Source organism: Prunus persica, chromosome G2 (assembly GCF_000346465.2).
Source record: "Prunus persica cultivar Lovell chromosome G2, Prunus_persica_NCBIv2, whole genome shotgun sequence".
NCBI classification, from domain to species: Eukaryota; Viridiplantae; Streptophyta; class Magnoliopsida; order Rosales; family Rosaceae; genus Prunus; species Prunus persica.
The window spans coordinates 3,180,158-3,200,087 of NC_034010.1; the positions used below are offsets into that span (position 1 = coordinate 3,180,158).

Here is a 19,930-nt window from a genome sequence, read left to right on the forward strand (position 1 = left end):
TCTCTTACACATAAACACTAATTTTAGTTCTTTCAGTAAAAAAAATTAGAAAAAATTATTAGTTTGTCATGAGTCCCATGTATGTAAATAGGTTATTTTATGAAAAACTCGTGTCATGTCACCCAGCTCTAGTTACTATTCCAGGTTACATAGTAAATGACCCAATTGTATTCACAGTGCACTTTGTATTAGACCTTTCTCAGTACGCATTGTCCACAAACTATTTTTTTTCTTCCTCTCATTATATATAAAAATATACGTACATGGAAACTAAAATACAATCAAAGAAGCCAACATTTTTTCTTCTCATTACACATATAAATGTCATGTCAAATGTTCAAATAATATATTGGATATATACAATAAGAATGACAAAATTGTTTGATTTTGTCTCGCTATACTCACTTTATATTCTCTTTTGTAAAGCAATAAGTAGCACTACGAAAATGGGAGAAACAAGAAAAATAATATATGGAAGAGTTTGACTCAGTGTACCTACTTCACTTTCAGCCTCTTTTAGCACATAGTCGGATTTATTTTCAATGAAAGCTTCAAAATAATTCTGAAAGCCAGTGTTCTTCCAAGGTGAGCTCCCTGTAAGCTTCATCATTTCCATGGCCTGCCAGATGCATAAGATCCACATAATTTAAGATGGAAATGAAAGAAACTGCCTGAAAATATGCACTTGAAAAAAAAATATATATCCACTTTGAAATGTGAAAAACTATTTGCAGTAAGCCCCATAAGATATAGCTTACTATTTCCAATTGGTATTTGGATCTTAGGACATGAAATACAATCGTTACAAACAAACGAAATGCATGCCTATGATATAAGTATCATTTCCGGTGTCAATTCACAGTCACAGTTTGTTTTGTTATTTAGGATTGCACGCTACGTTTGAATATAGAGCGCCTTGGTGCCTTGTCTCTTGCAGATGCTAGTTTATGTATAGATCCAACTAGTAGTTACCTGAAAGCTGAACACAAATTGCCTCGCCTTCTTGCTTACTTTAGCAGTTGGGTGGGATTGAAGCTTCTCGTACATGACTTGAGCTTCCTGCGACCTATCAACAATCACTAATATTTAAAATCTGAAGGTATTGTAGACCAGAAAAGATAACAATAGTCAGAAACAGCCCATCTCTATTGAGGATGTGCCACATTCAAACCCAAAAACATACAATCACAACACAAAACATGGTCTCCGTTATGTGGGAAGGACTTGTTTATCAATAATATGACAGAGAACATGGCTTCAGATAGAATGATAGAGAAGAAGTCATGTGCCCACCCGAAATAGCTGCATCTTTTATATGGGATGACAAAAAATATACCTTTTCTTCTTTCCTTAACATGGCTTAAGATGCAGGCTAATCATTTTGATCCACAAATGCCTTAAAACTTTATATGGGATGACAAAAATTGTTATTCTTTTTTTTCAATTCACATGAAATTTTGGCAGGTAAATGTGCACAGTCATGCCGTCATGTTGAAATGGGATGTTGCCGAACTTCAAAACAAAACTAGAGTTTTGCTTGGATTGATGTATTTATCATCACATGAAAGGCAACCGGCTTATTTCAAATTCCATGTGAAATGTAAGTAAAAAAGTCTCATGAGATGATTAGACGGTGCAAATAAATTCTCAAAATTAAGATAATACCTACTGAGGGAGTCTTGACAAATAGACCATTGTAAAGCAGCCAACCCATGAAGCTCACTCTGTAAAAACAATTTTCGCATGAAACAAATTTGAAAATGTACGGATGTAAAGAAAAATCAGATGTTACTCTTTTACCCAGAAACAAAAACAAAAACAAAAACAAAACAAAACAAACAAAAAAAAAAAAGGGAAAAGAAAGAAGTGCTGAAAATTGATTCAAGAAAAATTCATCTCTCAAATATCAACTGCATCACATCACTAGCTAAAACTAAAAGATGTTCAATAGTAGATTTAGGATCATGGTTTTTTGTTTTTGATAAGTTAAGGATCATGGTTTCTATAAACCAGATCATTAGATCATAGTATTTAAATTTTTGCCAAAGTCATTTCTCAGCCCAAAAAGAGGAAGACTGTGCAGGAAAAATGGCCATCGTACATGAACATGAATTTTGAATATTTGCCATTTCACTATTTCAAGTTTCCAAATATGCTGGGAAAATAGTAAGCCGCTCAATTAATAGAGGGCTTGGCTTAATAGAAACAGTGACACAAAAATCGAGCAGTCCTCTATTAATTGAGTGGAGTAGTTCCCGAGAGAGTCTTAATTAGTAGCCCAGTGATTTTTTTAGACAGATAGCTGTACCATGGATATCATGAAAAGGTCAGAAGCAATGTCAGTACTTAGTAGCCCAGTGATATAATAGAGAGAGTGAACAAAAGTAACAGATTTAAATAAAGAACACAACTGCAGAAAAATCATAATGCTTGATTACCTGTATTAGCTTAGGGCCCATTTGGCAGAACTTGTCCAAAAACTAAAATAAAAAAATAAAATTCACAGAGAGCATTTTTGCTTCTCAGATGATTTTCCCCCTCTCCAGAATCTGTTGTTAAATGGACCTTATAAGACAACCAATCACCTGATTAAGTCAGAGTACTTTCACAGGTCATAAGTGCTTTCCTCCCACAAACCTATTTTGAGCTTCCACTAGTTCTCTGTAAATTGAAATGCTATCACAGCCATTTACAATTTACTAGAGAGCACCCCATCAATTTACGGATCTGGATTCAACTAATAGATTCAATCAATGTATATCAGTTACACTGAATTTCTAAATCCAGTCACGTATTAACGGGGTATGATCAACAGTAATTGCTATGTCACTGTCACTAATATTAGATATCAGGAAATGAAAATTTTGGATTCGGATATTTTGAACCAAAGATTGTGCCTGCGAAAGATTATGAAGACGTGGTCAATCATTTTGCTTAACCAGGGTTAGCAAGGATCAACGCATGACAAGTCCTCAATACTTCTCCCAATAAAATACTTGTTTGCTTCAGTCAACTTACAATCTTATCGAGTCTTACAATTTACAACAATACTCCTACAAGGAACACTAATTGGCATGTAAATTATTGAACTTGTGGCAAATCAGAGGGGTATCATTTCTTCATAGTAAAAAATACCCATTGTCCAAATATGTTCGTAGCAAAATTTATTTATTGTTTTATATGTGCAAGCAGTTCAGATAATTTACAGCAACATTACCTTAAATGGTAACTTATCCATAACCTGCTCATAGTAGATTAATGCTTCCTTAAGCTCTCCAACATCCATCAATGTGTCACCATCCTTTAGTGCCTGCATATAAAATTATTAATTTTAGAAATGATAATGTTGTATAATTTTATTGGATTCTTTAAGATGAGATTATGGTGAAGGGCAAGATGCCAATACAAACCATAAAACTCAAGATTTTGTTATAAGATTTAAATGTTCAAGAGTTTCAGTTTCCAATTTTGTCTAATACTGTGTCTGAAAATCACAGAAGCGTAAGGTCATTACAAGACTCTAAATACAGGCTGTATTCATTTATTTTGGCATATGAAATAATTCACAGAATTGTCTCAGTAGCATATGCTTCTCTTTAGGATTCTATGATGCAATGCAGCCAAGTGTGATGCCCAAGGTCTCTAGGGGATTCCAAGAATCCTACTAGTGTGATGCTATGTTCTTCACTTCTCTACAGAAAACATCAATCGCACGCAAGTTACACAATCAATAACATTGCTATATATTTTTCTTCCGATCTTACATCAGTCAACCACAGTCGAAATCTGGAAGTATTTAGAACGGAAACCCAATATCTATTTTCCTTTTATAGAGAGCTAGCAAATTTTAGTTTAGGATTTATAAGGGATCATATATTTGGTTTTTGTTATTTTTTGAACAAATTTACTGCATTCATGGATAACTCCAACAACATCTAGTTTAGTTAAGCTCTAGACCAGTGGCACCACCCAAAAGACCAACCTGACGCCACTAGAATTTGACTTTATACTTTTAACCTAATTTTAAATCCATTTCCAGTACCCAGAAGAATTTGATTGACCTATCACAATATTATTATTCACCATGATCCCTACTCAGTAAAACATCTCAAAACCTGCAAATAACAAAAGAATTTTAGAAACATTTCAAATTCCTATATGGGAATGCTGTCTGAGCATTATATAAAAATAAAATAAAAAAACAATAAGTTCAGATATGAATATAGAGAAGGAAACATATTATGCAATGACATCATCTGAAATTCGACTTCTATGAAACAAACAAATGAATAGAGTAAATTAAGAAATGACAATAGGAAGCAAGGGAAAAGGGTTTCAGGGGAAGAAAATATTTTGGCATACAAGCAGACAATGAAAATTTTCAATAGAAGCAAACCTTCTCACATTCAGATCTTAGCTTTGGATCAATGTTCATGCCCATTTTACTCTTGTAAGCAGCAACTAATTGTCTTGTGCGTGCTTCTTTAGCAGCTTTTTCTTCAGCTGTTTCCAGCACTTCCCCAGGTTGTATAACTCTTCCACCACCAAACTGAACAAATAAAGAAACTCAGTTAGATCAATCACATTTTCAATCCCTTCCCTAAATACAGAAATACAGCAGCTGTATAACTATCACAGTAATATTCCCATTTCAAAAACTTCACTCTATAAATGGTCATCTCACAGTACAAAGTTGTGAATCCATTTACAGTGCTAACATTTACCAGTGCAAAGTTTAAGGATATAAACCAATTGTCTTGTTGCCATCAAGTCAGATAAATAACATCAATCTATGGTCAAATTAGTTCATAAAAGATTTTTGCACCTATTTCTTCAATAGTTTTAAACACCAAAGAGTAACTAGAATACATACTACCATTGGAAACTTGAAACATGATCAAACAAAATATAAGTGAACATCTTCCCTACATGATATGTATTAAGAACAATGCATCAGCTACTTCCAGAGTCAACTGAGGAATTCACATAAGATGAAATTAAACTCTTGTTTCCATCTTGTCAATTTAATTTGATAGAGCAGTCTGTGAGGGAGCCAAACTCTTCAATGAAGATTTAAAATATCTGAAGGCATTTAAAAATAACCTATAGCTGCGAAATGCGACCCATCTATTTCATTCTTAGGATTGGTTGCATATGGTTCCTGGGCACTTCTTCAAATATCCGTTTAAAAATGAATGCCCCTGTTCATGCATAATGTTATATGTATGTATCAAACACACTAATGTAACACTAAATGTGACATTAACTGTCATACCGTTTTTGAAATGTCATTCGGTCTAGGAAATACACCCCATGAAGAAACTTTTGGCTTGTAAAGATCTGAGTTGTCTCCTTGAGTCTGCTCTGGCTTCCGTGCCACTGCATCAAAATTTCTAGCATCCCCGACTATAATCTCAACGTCAGGTGAGTTCCCTTCTGGGAAATAGTCTGCTATTGGAACCAACCCAGCTGGCAGTCCTCTACCCTCCTTCTTATCCGCAAAGCCAAGTCCCACAAAATCAATACTTGAAACTGACAATTTTCCCTTCTTGTCTACTATCTCATTCCCCAAGTTTCCCCCATTACTTTCCTCCAAACCTATAAGACAATTCAAATACAAATTTTACCCCACATTTTAAATTACATTATTCATTCTTGAGCAGAACCTCCAGCGGTATTTTGTGTTTGCTATCACCTTAGAAAACTCCAGTGCATTGCTCAGAAAAATAATGGAAAAGCAAACTTAGAAAAACAAAAATCAAAACAGAACTTATAGATTATTAAACCTTCTACCATTGATGAAGAAGCAAATAAACAAACACCTAAATTTATGTAAGTCTAACACAAGTACCTGTTTCACTTCAATAGAACATGGAAACTGTCACTCTTCAACTCTAACTTCAATTTTTTTTTCTTTTCAAAATTACCTGAAATTTTGTCACTCTCCCCAGCATTAATGTCACCACCCACAATGCCTTTACTCTTCTTATACTCTTTAGCTTTCTCCATTGCAATCTTAACCGCAGCAGGCACTTCCTTCTTCCCACCGCCAGCTCCATCCGGGCCCGACTCACCATTTCCAGCAATCCCATCACCATCCTTGACTGGGTTTTTCTCAATTTTCAATTTCTTGTTCATTTGCACTGACTTCTTATACGCCTTGGCATTCTCCAGTGCGAGCTTGACAGGGTCCGTTGGCCCAGGCTGGGCTTCCGGCGTTGTTTCGGGTGAATTTGGTGAGTTGGGTTGTGAAGATTCAGAATTGGGTGGGTTGAGAGAGAAGGAGAGTTTGAATGGTTTTAAAGGGTGGGGCTTGTTAAGGTTTGTGGAGGGGAAAAGAGTGGGTTTTGTTGTGGAAGAGATGGAGTTGAGGGAAGAGAGCCATGAAGGTTGAAGAGAAGCCATTAGGGTTTGCAGAGTGTAAGTCAGTAAGTCAGTGTGCTTTGCAAGAGGGTGTTTCTGAGGTTGGAAAATGGTTTGTGGCCATGGAGGAACTCAAAAGGGGTTCTGGTTTTTCAGTTATATCTATATTGGTTCTATTTGAACCGAAGAACCGTTACTACTATTGAAGTGGAGGTCGTATCCTGACGTCTTTACGGTCCACAGTCAACTCAAAGTTTGGGCTCGGCATGGTAATTTAATGGTATTCTAGTGTTGAAATTTTCCCAAATTCAAGTTTCTTTATTTTCTTTTCTTATAAAAGCGTAGTCTAAGAGGGGGAATGGAACCTACAACCTCGGGTGTAGGTAAATACTCTTAACTACTGAGTTAGAAGACCCCTCAAGTTCCTCTCATTGACAATAGCTAGTCCTTTCTGCACTCCTCGACACTTGAGCTAAATTCTAGGACTACGGATTATTCAGAAGTGTTTTGACTCTGGTTCTGTAACATTAAATTTGAGTGTGTGCTTTTGTCCCATTTTGCATAGTCCTTTATCTTCTATTTTTCTAATTAAAATTGTCCTTGTTAACCCCCACATAAAGAAAATAATAATAAGAAACTATAGTTGATAGTTTCGTGAACTTGAGGAATGTTTTGTTATTAAAAACTCTTATACATTATCTCATTCTTTTAACCTCTCTAAATTCCTCTCAAATTTTGGTTTTGGTGGATCGCTGTTACCGATGGTGGTCACCAGAGTCATGGTTGTTACCGTTTGTTTATTGTCATAAGAGTCCTGTCCTTTCAATCTCTTTGTATTCTAATGAAAAGACTGGTAATCATTTCTCATTCTTCCTGATTTGAGCTTTTGTGGTAACGAATTTGGAGAAATATGGTGCCCGTGGGACAATGAATGATTATTTATTTGGATGATTGTTGAATCACTGCATGAACACTTTCTTCATAAGCAGACTCATGCTCCGTGATGATTCAAATCTTGTTCACAATACAGTTAAAAAGCAAACTAGTTTACATTTATAAATACCAAGGGCAAGAATTAATTGACTTCTAACCTTTCCGGCCTCCGGCAATATCGATCCATGTCCAATCTTATCCAAGCACACTATTTAGCCAATACCTAAATTTATGTGAGCCTAACACAACATGCTCCAAGCTGCCGCTGGAAACAAGGCACCGATCCAATTAACTTTACCCCATCATCTAAATACTCCTAGTGAGTGATTCACGCAAGTGATGCCCCCATCAATCATGAGATTATCCCCACTTATATACTTGGACTCATCACTTGCTAAGAAGAGCACAGCATTAGCTACATCATCAACTGTCAATTCTACTCCTTGCAAGTTGGCATTTCCCCCTACAAACGAACGGAAACCTGCCCAGGCATCTTCAGTTCTCTCCTCCTCGGGCAAGTGAGCCAAAGCCAAATTTGTAGCAACTGCGTAAGGAGAAACACAGTTAACACGAATCCCATGAATTCCAAGCTCGGCAGCAACGTTCTTGGTGAGCCCCAATACAGCATGCTTGGACCCTGTGTATGCATGTGGTCCTAAGCCTCCTAAAGCACTTGAAACACTGGAAAGAGAAATTATACTGCCCTTTTTTAGTGGGATCATTATCCTAGCTGCGTGTTTCATTCCAAGGAAGACTCCCTTCACATTAATATCAAATACCTTCTCAAACTCGGATACGTCTGCATTGCGGATGTCGGGACAAGGTGAGCCTGACACCCCAGCGTTGTTGACGATGATATCAAGTGTGCCATATTTATTGACTGTGAAATCAACTGCACGGCTGACATCATCCTCTATTGTGACGTCACAATGGAAATAACTAACATTTGGGTCACCACCGAGGGATTCGCAGACTTGCAAGGATAGGTTGTCCTGCACATCAACTAAACAAACTTTTGCACCATGTTTGTGGAATAGGCGCACAATGCTTTCCCCAATACCGGTGGCTCCACCAGTCACCAATGCCACTTTCCCTGCTAACCTGAGCAGAAGAAAAAGCAATTGAACATCTATAAGAAAATGGAATGCATGTACTTCTCTGGCATGAGATTGGGAATGGTGGCTTTAAAAAATTCCAGAATTCTGTGCTACACATGCTCGCCCTTGCACATAAAAACACAATTATTTTGAGAGATGACAATCTACTATTTGATCTCTAACACCAATTTGGCTGTCCTGAGGAAACAGATTATCTGAATAGGTTAGTCATTTTCAAGACATCCATGAAAAAAGTCACATCTATTATATAATGGGAAGTTTCAATTGAGTAGATCGGGCAAAATTGTACTTTTCAGGAAGCAAACAGATAATGCAAATGGTACAAAGCCTCTGAAGTTTAAGCAAACAGTTCAAATTGATTGCCATATGTAACTTCCTTTCCTTTTTTTGTCGTCATTTCAAAGCCCAAGACCATTTGCAGTATTTGTTTGTTCTCTTTTGGAGAAATACATTGCTGACTCAATTTGTAGGGTAAGCGTTATCCATATATTTCATTTTTCTTCTCACACAACTAACATAAAATTTTAAAATTTTGACAAAACTGTGATAGAAAATTTAGCAACCCAGATAAGCCGACACATGAATACAACTTACAAACCCAGAAAAGATAATCCATTAACTGAAATGAGAAACATGCTCATCAGATGCTTACTACTATAAATACCAGCCAGCCCAAGCAAGAGCATGGCAAGTAAAACACCATTCAATCTCAGTTCAACTTCCAGAAACATAGTCAATCTTAGGCACACAAAAGATTAAACCAAACGGGTAAAATCACCAAGGAAAACCCAACCAAGTGATTTGCACCATTAGATTCAGTACCCGAAAATCCGGATAACAGATTCTCTGAGGAAAACCAAATCAGTTTAACAATAAAAGCAACAGTTCCAGATTGAACATAAAAAATAAACAAATATAAACACTTGAGATCCACAACAGTAGAAGGCTGGACTGTATAAGAGAAAGAGAGGTAGGAGTTTGTTACCTCTGGCTTGGAACCGAATCCACTTCAGTCATGGTGGAGAAGATGCCTCAACTCTTTGTTTCTGTAATCTGTTCGACTGTTTGTGTGGGCTTCTTTCTTTCTCTGTCTCATACTCTCTGGATTTCTCTCTTTCTCGTGTTAATAAGACCGTTTGAGTGGGAATCTTCTTTTTTTCAGCCGTACAAGCAATAGTCTAAGAGCATTTACAATCATGCTCTCTAGTTTTTAGTTAAAATTTAGTTAAAAACACACAAAAATTATTTTAAAAGCTCTCCATAAAATTTCAACTTCAATCATACTCTCTAGTTTAGAGAGTCCTAAATGCTAGAATTATATTTTAATTCGACATAAATGGTCGATCTCTATGAAAAAATAATATAAAAACAGACAATATTGATTAAAAGTTTTAAAATATTCATTAAATATAATAACATTAAATTATAGAAAGCCACTAGGGGGTCGTTTGGTACGGCGGACTATCATGGACTGGACTAAATCCTGGGACTGTCTTGGATTAGCTCAAATTGACCTAAGTTGGATTAAGTACTGACCTACGTTTGATAATATGTCGGACTAAGAAGCTGGATTGTAAAAATAGTGAAGACCTATGTTTGGTGCTACGTCGGACTAAAAAATAATTTTTGTAATATTTAAATTTAATTAGGGAAATTGACTTAAAAATAAATAAATGTTGCAAAGAACCCAATTCAAAGATTTAAAACAATAATAATAATAAAATTCTTATATTTTTTTAAAGAAGCTGATTTTTAATATTCTTAAAGATAATGTTTTTAAACCAAAACAAACCAACCTCCCCCCACAAAACAAAAAAACTCCCCTCCCTTCTCTCCTCTTTATTCGACAACCAAGCCCCCCCTTCCCCTCCTTTTTCTCTCTTTCTTCAACCAAATCCATATTAGGTTTTTTTTAATAAACCAATAGATGTTGCTGGGGTTGGGGGGCAGAGAAATGAGAGGAAGCCATTGATGTTGCTGGGGTTAGGGGCAGTGCAGTGGACGACGATGGGTTTCCAAAGTTGGGTCAGAAGAAATTCTAAAAATACGTTCTTTTCTTTTATTGTTGGTTCCAATCAGATCTTGGAGCTTCAATTTTTTCAATCAAGAAAATATACTTCTTGGAGCTTCAGTTTTTCAACCTCAATTTTGTTGAGGTAGAGAAGTTGCGGGAAGAGAAAGTGATGAATGGCGTTAGGGAAGAGAAGCCAAGCTAGTGTGTCAGACTTGCTTGTTCAGTTTAGCGATGGTGCTATTTTGTGAACCATATTTTAGGCTCACTATATTAGAGGAGTTAGTGAGCCATTTTTTTCACTATTGGACTGTATAGTCTCACTTAAGTTAGTCCTCTCTCTTAGCAAACATGGGTTTTAAGTGCTATTTAACCTAATCCAGTCCAGTGAGGCCTACCAAACATGCCTGGAGTTCATTCTCTCTCCTCAGATTTAAGAGCTTCTAGAGGTCTCTCTATTTTAGGAACTAAACAAGGAGCATGGTTGGAGGTGGGTTTTCCTACTTCCTCCTTAAATTTTATCTAAGGAGAAGGTTTAGGGAGTCCATTGTGGATGCTCTAAACTTGAGGGGTAAGGATATCTCATGCACACAATTATGACGTTGTGGGAATTCGAACCTAAGACCTATGATTTGCAAGTCAAGGCTCTTTTCCACTCGGCTAAACCCCGTTGACAGTGGGAATCTTTCTTTGTCTATTTGTTTATACCCATATGTGCATTTTCTGCGGCTTTGCTCCATGAACTATTTGCATATTGTCAATTTAGCGCCTTAATAACTTTTTCGGTAAATTAAGGACTCCAATTATTTAAAAATCTCCAATTGAGGACTTACCGTCAATTTTTTTCAAATTCCATCCAAATTTTCATCCAAATTAAGGGTAAATTTGTAATTTTATTTTTTAAAAGAGAGAATAAAAACATATATATATATATATATATCTCTCTCTATCTCTATCTATCTCTCTTCCCCCTTTGTCTTCGAATAAAGCATGGTTGCAGTTTGTCATCGTCGAGTTCAAGGACATTAATTGTTACGGAATTGATTTCGTGTGTGTGTGTGTGGAATCGGAAGGGTTGGGTCTTCGGAGGTTGGGATGTTGAGAGATTGGAGGGCTCTGGATTTGTAGGTGGGGAGGGGAAGATGAGGAGCAGAGGCGGAGAGGGTGGTGAAGATAAGGAGGTGGAAAAGTAGAGTGAGCAGCAATGTTGGTGTTGGGCTTAGGATGGGTCTGGGGTGGGGATGGGGGTTGTATGGTGGCTTTGGGCTTGGGAGTTTTTTGGGTAGAGAGAAAAGTATTGGGTGGGAAAGAGAGAGGGAGGGAGAGAGAGAGGGAGGGATGGGGAAGGGGGATTTGGGGTTAGGTTGAGGAATTGGGGTCTGTGAGGTTGATTCGGTGAGGGGGGTTGAATTGTTGGGGCTCTGTGGTCGATGGGGTTTGCGGAAAAAGAGAGAGCAGGGAAAGGGGGAGAGATAGAGAGAGAAATAGCTAAGGGTGGGGATAGATATGCCTCATCATTTGGCCCGCGGGTTCATGGGCCGATGGGGGCCCGCCCGGCCCGCCCAGTTATGGGCTTTGAGATGGCCCGGCCCGCCTTGGGCCGGGCTAGGCTTGGGCTTGGGTGTTTGATGCCCGGCATGATTAAGCCCAAGAAAGCCCGATCCGGCCCGCTCACAAAAACCCAGCCCGTTAGGCCCACATACATATATAATTATGTATAAATAAGAGTTTAGGTTTAAGATTATATCACTTAAATCACATTTATAATTTGTTTCATTTCATTTACTTTTCTTTACTCATTCCTAGTTTATAATTGGATGATTAGCATATTAATTTGTGTCAATTATTAATTCAACAATTATATATATATAAATAAGATGAACAACATATCACATCACCAAATATAGTTATATCACGAAACATAATCGTACCACCAAATATAATCATGCTTTTCTTGAACACATCACCAAATATTTGCATATTTATTCATACCATCCTTTAAAAAAATATTTTTTTGATACTTATTATTTTTTAAAATTATTTCTTAAAACGTATTATGATCTAATTATGTAATAACCTCAAAAATAATACTTGGTTTTATTATTTTTGTGGAAAATCTTATAAGTTGTGTGACTTTATTGGGTGTTTTATGAATTTGGTTTAAAGTGAAAATATTAGAATTAAGTGAGTTTAATCTCAAATTTAGACTAAAATGCCTTTATGATTAAGTTTATGATTTTTTTAATGAAGTAGGGCATGTTTAGGCCCGGCCCAGCCCGATGGGCTTTCTCAAGCCCGGCTCATGGGTTGGGCTTGGGCTTTGAATTTTTAAAAAAAATCCGGCCTAGCCAGGTCCGATATTTTCTCTCTCCTCTTTAAAGCCCAGCCCGACTGGGCCCAAGCCCATTAAATTTGGGCCGGACTAGCCTGGGCCGGCCCATTGACGAGTCCTAGGTATAGAGAGATCATAGGGTTTGGGAGATAAAAAGGAAGGAAGGGAAAGGGAGGTGGGGGGAGACGGAAGGGAAAGGATGGGGTAGGGAAGGGGGAGGCTGACAGGACCCGATCCCAATTCCACTTTGGAATTCGAACCAAGTCCTGTGCGTGTCCGACACCTGGCGAATGTCGGGCACAAATGACCTTTTTACCCTTCCTGTTACAATTACTATTAAAACTTCCCTTAGACTCCTGCCGAAAATTCGGCAGAGTCTCCCCTGTATTTTGTCTAAACCCAAAATCTTCCACCTGATAAACAAGCAAATAATTTTCCACCAACTGCCAGAATAAAATAACCAAACATTCACCAGATCAAGTTTCCCACTAAAATGAGATATCAGAGCATTTTCTACTAATTTACAAGATTTCAAAAACTTTTACAATAAAATCCTACGTTTCTTGGTGGTGCGGAAGCTAGGAGTGGCCCGGTGGTGGATGCCTGCGCACTTCTACAGCCTGGGGGCGAAAAACAAGTTTGAAAATGTGAGTGGACAAAAAATAATGTTCTTGAAATCAGTTTATAATCATAATAACCCCCATGGTAAAAATAACTTGATAGGTAAGGCTAAAGTTCAACTGTGTTTAATATAAGGTATTCATCTAACTATATATAAATGTATGTATATACATTCGTAAAACTGAACAATTATATGGAGATATAAAACATGCACGAACATTGAGGAAACCGATATAAAATGACTGAAAGCAATAGCTGTATAAAAGTACTCAAATTCCTTTAAACTACCACCTAATTGTACCCCTGTAATTTCGTCAATTCCCCTGGCAGGTCTCGGCGACACAAAGTCTATCCGAGCCGCAAACTGGCAGGATACAGGGGACCATAGTCAGCCTGATCCGCTGGCAGGTCTCGATGACACCAAGTCGACTCGAGCCGCTCTGGCAAGATACAGGGGACCGTAGTCAGCTTGATCCGCAATCCTAGCAGGTCTCGGGGACACAGAGTCAGCCGAGCCGCAAATCCTGGCAGGTCTCGGGGACACCAAGTCTGCCGAGCCGCAAACTGGCAGGATACAGGGGACCATAGTCAGCCTGATCCGCTGGCAGGTCTCGATGACACCAAGTCGACTCGAGCCACTCTAGCAAGATACAGGGGACCGTAGTCAGCCTGATCCGCAATCCTGGCAGGTCTCGGGGACACAGAGTCAGTCGAGCCGCAAATCCTGGCAGGTCGCGGGGACACAGAGTCAGCCGAGCCGCAAATCCTGGCACTCACGGTCCGAGCGTCCCCGAAACTCGTGAGGCAATGTCAAGTGCACTGACAGAACTGTAAACAGACTGGATGTCCGTAAACATCAGTCCATCTGAGGGTAATCACCAAATAAAAAGCGGGTACATGGTGGTTCTAGAATAACTATTTTAGAAAAATCTGATAATTCTTTGTAATCTGATAAATCTGAGTTAAGCTGCTATTTATGTATCAAAAATCTCAAGTCTGCTGCTCAACTAAGTAATATAAAAATAAAGATATTTTACGATACAGTTCATGCCCGGAAAACATGCAATCACACTTATTCAAGATCAAATATGAAATTTAATTATAAAAATCGTTTAGAAAAGAAAAGTCCACTCACTGCTGGTCCGAGCTAGCTGGACCCTTTGAAGGTCCCTCCTGTGGTTCTGCCGGTCCTCTGATGCCTAATTACCCATAAAGATTAAATTAATAAAACTGCTCAATAAAAGAATTAAATTAAACACCCTGCCCCCGGCTCCTAGAAATGCGTGTACTCATTTTAAAGTCACTCCTATGCCCACTTTAGCTTTTCAGACAATTAGAACGGCCTTGAAAGACCTGAAGCTGTTTCAAGCGATAAACTGTCAGACCGGCCGATCCGGAACCTCGTGGGGTCCACGATCTCCGATGGCCAATCTGGGATTCTCTAAAGGTTCCTTATAGAGAAAGACCCATGTCCTGCGAGTTTGGTCAGAAACGGACGGTCGGATTAGCCAAAACTTGCATTATCGCTTAAAATCCAAACTCTAGCCCCAGGGTTCGCGATTTCGGAGTATCCGGGACTCCGATTCGCAATCCGTCGAATCCTACACGATCCTTAAATCATGTAGAACGACATATCTAAATTTGGGTGCGATCCAACGGCTTGACGGTACAACACCCGGGAATCGCACAATATGGAAAATCTGTTCGGGGCTCAAACGGACTCCAAATTGAGATCCGCGAAAGCCTACGCGCTCGTGACAACACGAGGATCGTAAAACTACTCAGAGTCACTTCACTACCCTCACCCACGCGCCGCCACACGCGCGGGCAGTTTTGGGTGTCCAAAGCGATATCGGGTTGCCGGAAAAACTCGAAACCAAGACTCCAAACTCCTATCCTAGGTAAAACACCCCATTTGGAGTCACTTTTGTTCTTGGACATACCCAAAAAGTGGCCGGAAACGGCCGATCACGGAGGCCGAAGTTCGGCCGATTATCAATTCGAAAATCGAGTGATCTACGGCTAAAATCGATCAAAACCCAGCCAACCATCAGTTAGAGCATGAAAAATAGCTGAGAATCCATACCTTGCTCGAAAGATTTGGTTGAGAAATGGAGGAGAACGAGAGGTTTGAAAATCGGGTAAAACCGATCGGTTTTCTGGGTTTTCCGGCGATCTCCGGTCGGCGAAAGGGCGGCGACGGGTCAGGTCGTGACGGCGAGGGTGTGGCGGAGCTATTGGTACCAACGCCGGAGATCGGCGTGCCCTGTGGTGGCCGCTGTCTCAATCGGAAGGGAGGAGGGTGGCTGGCGCGACGGGAGGGAGGAGAGAGAGAGAGGAGAGAGAACTGAGGAGAGAGAGAGAGGAGAAAGGGATAAAAAAATCTGACTTTTTTGTCCAAATTACCGTTTTGCCCTTCGCGGTATTTTGACCGTATTTTCTTCGTTACAACTCCAATTCGAGTCTACTCCGTGTCTACGAACTCGTTTCGCCGTGCTCTATGCAACGGCGTAAGCGAAATCGCCAAATTCCTTCTCGACCAAAAAGTCAACTTTTTCCCTATTAAATAATGCGATGGCAAAATCGTCTTTTTGCTAGAATAAATTAATCCTAATTTTTAGATATTTTGTTTTGGGTTATTACAGAGGCTGAGTTGATATATATTTTTTTAAATGTTAAATATTTATTTTCTTTAAATTTTAAATGTTATTTTTTTTAGGTAGGTGAGGTTTTTATTTTATTATTATTATTTTTTTGTAAAATTATGAATTTAACTTTAATTTGAACGGAAATTTGGATGGAATTTGAAAAAATTGACGGTAGGTCCTCAATTAGCGATTTTTAAATAATTGGAGTCATTAATTTACCGAAAACAATGTTAAAGGGCTAAATTGACGATATGCAAATAATTCAGGGGGCAAAACCGCAGAAAATCCTATTTAAATTGCCACGTTGGACACCAAAATATCCAAGAAAAAAGAAAAGGCCACGTTGGATGCAGATATGGGCTTAGCCAAGTTGGCTAGAGCGATTGTGCTCCCCACTCTACACCTAAATTCGAATCTCCTTCCCTGTAATTTAGATTATATTAAAACATAATATTTTTTATGTTTAAAAAAAAATCACTTTGGATTTAACATTTCCATTAGACATATAAACCTTGATGAGGTCCGGAAGACCATGAATTACTCCAACAAGTTTAGGCCAGCTATTCCTAGGCCCAAGTTAAGTACGCTTAGAGCATTCACAGTGGAGGAGGGTGTATAATAAGGTGTATGTTAAATATACACCTTTTGTGATCGGAATCACCCGCAATGGGGAGGTGTAAACAAATATAAATTTGCATCACCACCATAGGATGCAAATTTAGATGTACATGTACATTTTTTTTACATCTCTTGTAGGCGGGACCCAGCTGAAAAATGTGAGATAAAGTGGAGAAAAGTCAGCAACAAAGTTGCTTCACCAAAATTCATATGTGGGCTCATTTTTTGGTTGCCATCTCTCCCCCTCCCAACGGCTACATTGCTGGACCAACATCTTTAATTTTAAAAAACAACCAGCTTTAATTTTTTTTTTGGATGAAATCATATCTTTTCTGAATTTAAATATTTTTAGGTCTATTTGTTTGAGAAAAATAAAATTAACCTAATATACAAAAAAATTAATTTTATAAAACAAAAATGAATTAAGATAAAAAAAAAATCAATTATACATATTTAGATTTACATCTTTCTCATTGGAGCAAAAACTACATTTACATCTTTCTCAAGGACCTAAACCCAAAATATCCCAAAATTATTGCCCAAAACCACTCCCAACCCAAGAAAATGAAGGACCCAAAATTTGGGAAAACCCAAATTTGGACCCAAACCTATTCAGTGGAGCCCACTGCACCTGAAACAGTCCCATGTGCATAGCATCTGACGTGGGCCCCAGCTGACCTGATGTGCTGTTGATGTTTGTCTGCTTGTCCAGCCACTTGTCAAGCTGCTATGAAGCTGCCTTTGGAATCCAACGGCAACAATTGAATTTGGTTTTTTTTTTTTTAAATATTCTAAATGTAACTTAAATCAACGATCTAAATTAAATCTAAACTATTTTAATGGTAAAAAAAAGATCCAACGGCTGAAATTTAAATCCGATGGTCAAAACAATATTCTAAATTAATCTAGATCATATCCAACCTCAAAACTCACTTCAAACTCTATAAATACCCATCAATTTCTCAAATAATCTACCAAAAATATTTTATATATTTCTCAATTTATTTTTCCTTTGTCAATCTCATCAATCTCTTTTCATTCTTTTGGAATAAAATTATATTTGTGGAATTTCAATTTTTTTAGGTCAAATTGTTCAAAAAATTTAATTATGAAGTTATTTAAAAAGATTGAATGAAGAAAAGTTATCCATAAAAAAAAAATTATACTTAAACCATTCTTAAACAATTTAATTAAGTTGTGGACTTAAAATTTGAGTCCAGAGGGTTGGAAGGAAAAACAATTTGAGTCTGGGCAAAACCCAAATAGTTACTTTTTAGAGGGGAAAAATTTGGGTTTAGCCCCTCATGGGTTGGAGAAGGCCTAAAAGTGGCTTTACACCCCCGAAAATACACCCCCCACTGTGGATGCTCTTACTCGACCCATAAGATATCATGAAGACACTGACATGCCCGAAATAAGTAACAAAAGTGAAAACAAAAACTAAAAACTGAAATATATTTGAAATTGTTTTCACTTTTGTTACTCTTCCCTCTCATCCTCTCCTTTCATTCTCTCTCCCAATCTCATCCTCACTCATATTCTCACTCTCATTTTCCTCTATACTCTACCGTAAAAAAGTAAAAATAAATAAATAAATAAATAATGGCTTTTTATCACAAAACGTCCTTGACTTTTGCGAAATTATCAGATTGCATTCTTAAAGTTTTTTTGTATCATTCATGGTCCCTACCGTTAATATGGAGGCTCTTAAATAGTCTCTCTGTCAAAAAAACTGTTAAATTCAAGGATATAATTGTCAAATCAATCCAAAATTATAAAATATATATAATTGGTTTTCTTAAATTGGTTTTCTGTTTGAAAGAGCCAAACTCTTGTTTGGCAAGAACTCATGCAATCAGAATCTCCACCGAGGCTAGGCAAAACAAAGACTGGGACTTTGAGATCAAGGGATGTTTTTCTGATGTAGGATTGTTGACTCAAGAGGCAACACAATGGCACATGTAATAATCCCTATTCATGAAAGAATATATAAAAAGTTTCATTATTAGTTTCTATTGAAATTCTGAATGTTTGGATTTGTTTATTGATCACAATGAAACACAGATAGGGGTAAAGAAGGAGTTGATGGCAAGCAAGGATCTCTACCATGTTGTGGTGACACCAGACATGGATCAAGCTTTTGTTATTGGGGTCATTACCATTCTTGATTACATATATGTTGAATCCACTAGGTGCTAGTAATTCTTATATTCAAGAGAAGCTGTACTAACTAGGGGTGGGCACGGTTCGGTTTGGACCGGTTTTTGCCTCAAATTAGAACCGATCCAATACTATTCATCCGGTTTGGTTCGGTTCGGTTTTAATTAAAAAAATTTCAAAAACTGTCCAGTTCGGTTTGAACCGGTTTCGGTCCGGTTCCGGTTCGGTTCGGTTTTGAACCGGATTATAAAAATTATTTTTTTAAATTACTTTTTAATACAATTCTCAACTGAAATATTATTTTTTTACTTGAAAATTAACAAATTATTCAATTTCATATAAAAAATAAATATTAAAGTGAGAAAATAGAGATATTTTGACATTGAACTTGGATAAATATTATGTTTTTTTTAGTGAAATTAAAAATATAGCATTAAATATAAATATATATATTGAAATTATATATTTTTTTAGTTTCACCGGTTCGGTTCGGCCCGGTTCGGTTTTTGAAGACATGGAACCGGATCCGGAACCGGTCCAAACCGGTCCGGTTCGGTTTTTGACCGGTTTTTGACTTTTTGGTCAACTCGGTTTTTTTCCGGTTTGGTTCGGTGCGGTTTGGTTTGGATTTCCGGTTCGCCGGTTTGAGTGCCCACCCCTAGTACTAACTGGGGAGGTATCTTCGCAATCTGGCGATTTGAAGTTGAAAAAAAGACCTAAAACCCAAAAAACCCAGCTGCTATTTTGCCCAGAAATTTGAAGCTTTTCATCACCAAAAGTTTTTAGCGACGGATGTTCATCAGATTGTTTGTGGCCAAACATTTTCTGCAACGGTGTTCTTCAGATTTTTCATCACTAAAAGGCAAATTTCCAGATCAACTTCAGACTTATATATATGCCTTGGGCTCTGGCCAATTGCGACGAATGTTCCAAATTTTATATTTTTTTTGTATTTTCCTGGTTATATATATATAGTCCTGATCTCTTGGACTACAAGGGTCCAAGAGATTTGTGGTTGTAGTCCAAGAGATTTGTGGTCACTCACTGTTGAATATAAATTCAACGGTTCACTCATTCTTGCACTCATTTAAAATTTTTTTTTTTTCAACCATTAGATTAATATCCA

At 37.7% G+C, this 19,930-nt stretch overlaps 2 protein-coding genes across 3 annotated transcripts; both read right to left on the bottom strand.

The window, feature by feature from the left end:
- LOC18786812 lies at positions 277 to 6,624 on the bottom strand. Of its 2 annotated transcripts, none has more exons than XM_007220433.2 (7): positions 5,928 to 6,609; positions 5,276 to 5,598; positions 4,397 to 4,549; positions 3,218 to 3,310; positions 1,666 to 1,724; positions 973 to 1,066; positions 277 to 619 (listed from the first exon to the last, which is right to left on the bottom strand). In XM_007220433.2, exons 1-7 carry the CDS (start codon positions 6,403 to 6,405, stop codon positions 407 to 409), a joined length of 1,413 nt encoding a protein of 470 aa, XP_007220495.2. In that variant the 5' UTR covers positions 6,406 to 6,609; the 3' UTR covers positions 277 to 406. The 2 variants fall into 2 exon arrangements, with proteins under 2 accessions (XP_007220495.2, XP_020413714.1); XM_020558125.1 differs by having other exon boundaries at positions 510 to 619; positions 1,670 to 1,724; positions 5,928 to 6,624.
- Positions 7,275 to 9,567, bottom strand: LOC18785370 (xanthoxin dehydrogenase). Its single transcript, XM_007218738.2, has 2 exons — positions 9,400 to 9,567; positions 7,275 to 8,397 (listed from the first exon to the last, which is right to left on the bottom strand). Exons 1-2 carry the CDS (start codon positions 9,429 to 9,431, stop codon positions 7,599 to 7,601), a joined length of 831 nt encoding a protein of 276 aa, XP_007218800.1. The 5' UTR covers positions 9,432 to 9,567; the 3' UTR covers positions 7,275 to 7,598.

Excerpts from the sequence above, each read along its gene's own strand:
- LOC18786812 (XM_007220433.2), bottom strand. The coding sequence starts at position 6,405 with ATGGCTTCTCTTCAACCTTCATGGCTCTCTTCCCTCAACTCCATCTCT. Across the intron at positions 1,067-1,665 it reads TGTCAAGACTCCCTCAGTAG|GTCGCAGGAAGCTCAAGTCA; the intron begins GTATTATCTTAA and ends GATTGTTGATAG. Across the intron at positions 620-972 it reads AATTTGTGTTCAGCTTTCAG|GCCATGGAAATGATGAAGCT; the intron begins GTAACTACTAGT and ends TGCATCTGGCAG.
- LOC18785370 (XM_007218738.2), bottom strand. The coding sequence starts at position 9,431 with ATGACTGAAGTGGATTCGGTTCCAAGCCAGAG. Across the intron at positions 8,398-9,399 it reads GATTCGGTTCCAAGCCAGAG|GTTAGCAGGGAAAGTGGCAT; the intron begins GTAACAAACTCC and ends TCTTCTGCTCAG.